General features: G+C 38.1%; 1 protein-coding gene across 1 annotated transcript; it reads left to right on the forward strand.

Annotated features, from left to right (window-relative positions):
- The first annotated feature begins 1,005 nt into the window (after positions 1 to 1,005).
- On the forward strand, positions 1,006 to 2,524 carry LOC9312015. Its single transcript, XM_002875901.2, has one exon. It carries the CDS (start codon positions 1,197 to 1,199, stop codon positions 2,481 to 2,483), a length of 1,287 nt encoding a protein of 428 aa, XP_002875947.2. The 5' UTR covers positions 1,006 to 1,196; the 3' UTR covers positions 2,484 to 2,524.
- The last annotated feature ends 357 nt before the right edge of the window (positions 2,525 to 2,881 follow it).

Below are 2,881 nucleotides of genomic sequence, written 5' to 3' on the forward strand. Positions count from 1 at the left end.
ACTATTCCTCCTCTCAATCCTTCACCAATCTCTTGTTTAGCCAAGAAGATAACCCAACGCCTCTCAGTCCTTCACAGCCTCCTTTTTCTGAATCCCAAACACCCACATCCTTAGCTAGGGCGTCTAGAGTGAGATGGAGTGTTCCTGAAGAGAAGGCACTTGCAAGTGCCTGGCTCAACACATCCAAAGACTCTGTTGTGGGGAATGAGCAGAGATCAGCAGCCTTTTGGGATAGGATTGCAGCATATTATGCTGCATGTCCTACTGTCTCTAAGCTCACCATCCGAGAGCCAAATACTTGTAAGCAGAAATGGCAAAAAATGAATGAGCTTGTGATGAAGTTTGCAGGCTGTTATGAGTTTGCCTCTCGGACTCCTCGCAGTGGAGAGAATGAAGATGACATTATCGTGCTGGCCTACAAGCTTTACCATCAAGATCAAAAAAACAAATTCAGTCTTGAGCATGTTTGGAGAATCCTCAAGACTGATCAGAAATGGTGCAATTGGTGTGAGACCAAACTTCCTGCCAAGAAGAAAGCTAAACTTTCATCTGTAGAAGAAGAGAGTCTCCAAAGGCCTATAGGTGTGAAGGCAGCCAAGGCTTTAGCCAAGTCTAAAGGTAAGGGAAAGAGTGAAGGAGGAGCTGACGCTAGTTCTGCTGCTGAACTTCAGCTTTTGTGGGAAGTGAAAGAGAAGGATTTGGCTTTCAAAGAGAGACTCTCCAAGCAGAAGCTACTTGACAGCCTTCTTGGAAGGTCTGATGGATTGAGTGAGATGGAAATTGAACTTAAGAACACTCTTATCAAAGAGTATCTGTCTGGAAGCAATGTGTTTGTTTCTGAGAATGAATATTCTGGTCTTTAGGTATGTGTTATTAGTTAAGTTGTTTTGTTTACTTAATATGTCGTATGATTTGATTATATATGTCTTTGTGTTCTCATATTTCTCAATACAACTCTCATAACGATTCTTTCTCTTTCTCATATTCCTCTAAAAACAAGTCTTTCTTCTATTTCTCTAAAAACAAGTCTCTTTTATTTGTTTGCTTTCTCTAAAAATATTTCTTTGTTTTCTTTCTCTATAAACAAGTCTCTTTTATTTGTTTTCCTTCTCTAAAACCAATTCTCTTTCAATTGTTTTCCTTTTCAAAACACAAATCTCTTTTTATTTTTTGTACGTTTTGCTTCTTAAAAAGTAATGGCATCACATTCTCATGATCATGACTCTTTTGATGATATTATAGAGGAAAGGATTGAAAATTGTTTTGAAGATGGTTTAGATAATTACAGTAGACGTATAGCGGGAAAAAAAAAGAAAAAAAGGGCTGCTAATATAGAGAGAGATCGGGAAGAAGGAAATATTCGATTATGGAACGATTACTTTTCGGATGACCCCGTTTACCATGATCGCATGTTCCGACGGCGATTTCGAATGACCAAGCCGTTGTTCGTTCGTATTGTTCAAAGTCTTTCTCAATTTCCATATTTCCAACAAAGGGAGGATGCTACTGGGAAGCAAGGTCTATCTGCCCTACAGAAATGTACTGCCGCAATTAGGCGTCTGGCATATGGTCTTGCAAACGATGCGATGGACGAATACCTCCGCATGGGCGCAACCACTGTGAGCCAAGCACTAGAGAATTTTGTAGATGGCATAATAAATTTATTCCAAGATGAATATTTGAGGCGGCCTACACGTGAGGATCTAGAACGATTACTTCATTCTGGAAAGGAACGCGGATTTCCGGGAATGGTAGGAAGCATTGACTGTATGCATTGGGAGTGGAAGAATTGTCCTACGGCTTGGAAAGGACAGTATTCACGCGGACATGGAAAACCCACTATTGTTTTAGAGGCCGTGGCATCACAAGATTTATGGATTTGGCATGCTTTTTTTGGGGCTCCAGGTACGTGTAATGATATAAATGTTCTTGACCGCTCACCGGTGTTTGATGATATATTAGAAGGTCGAGCTCCACGACTCACGTACGAAGTCAGTGGACATCAATACAAAATGGGTTATTACCTCACAGATGGTATATATCCGAAGTGGGCAACATTCATCCAATCAATTACCCGCCCACAAGGACCGAAAGCATCATTATTTGCTAGTTGTCAAGAAGCAGTGAGAAAAGATGTCGAGCGTGCTTTTGGAGTCTTGCAGGCTCGGTTTGCTATTATTCGAAACCCAGGTCTGTTTTGGGATAAAGAGCGAATGGGCAAGATAATGAGAGCATGTATCATATTGCACAATATGATTGTAGAAGATGAACGAGACGAAGATACTCAGTTCGATTTATCTGATTTCGTAGAAGGCGAAGGAAGCGGGACTTCTCAAGTAGATAACTCTTTTTCTACAGAGACAGCTACAAATGTGAACAATTTGATGGCCAATCGAGCTCAAATACGTCATGAACAAACACATCGACAATTGAAAGAAGATTTGATTGAACATATTTGGCAAAAATGGGGCCAAGGTAATTGACTACAAGCGACTAAATTATTTTTATCATCATGTTTTTTTCACTTTTTTTGAATTTTATGTTTTATTTTGCTTTATATTCTACGTTTTTTTTATTGTAATATTACATTTTTATCATAATTTTTGATTTTGCAATTTTTTTTTTTTATGATACTTAAACCGGTCTCACCAATGCAAACATATTTAGTAGGAGTATCATAAAAAATCTCAAACAATAAACAAACATTATAAATAATACTAAAAAATTCCTAATGATACTAAATGGGTATCACCCATGTACATGCTCTAAGCTTCTATGGGTTTGGACTGTTTTATCCTATTAATGATGACAAAATAAATGCTTTATGTTATTTGAAAATATTTTATTTTACGGCTCCATTTCTTTAGTAACATATGTAAAA

Source organism: Arabidopsis lyrata (assembly GCF_000004255.2).
Source record: "Arabidopsis lyrata subsp. lyrata unplaced genomic scaffold ARALYscaffold_5, whole genome shotgun sequence".
Lineage (NCBI taxonomy): Eukaryota > Viridiplantae > Streptophyta > Magnoliopsida > Brassicales > Brassicaceae > Arabidopsis > Arabidopsis lyrata.

Coding starts and splice junctions, on each gene's coding strand:
- LOC9312015 (XM_002875901.2), top strand. CDS start 1,197: ATGGCATCACATTCTCATGATCATGACTCTTTTGATGATATTATAGAG.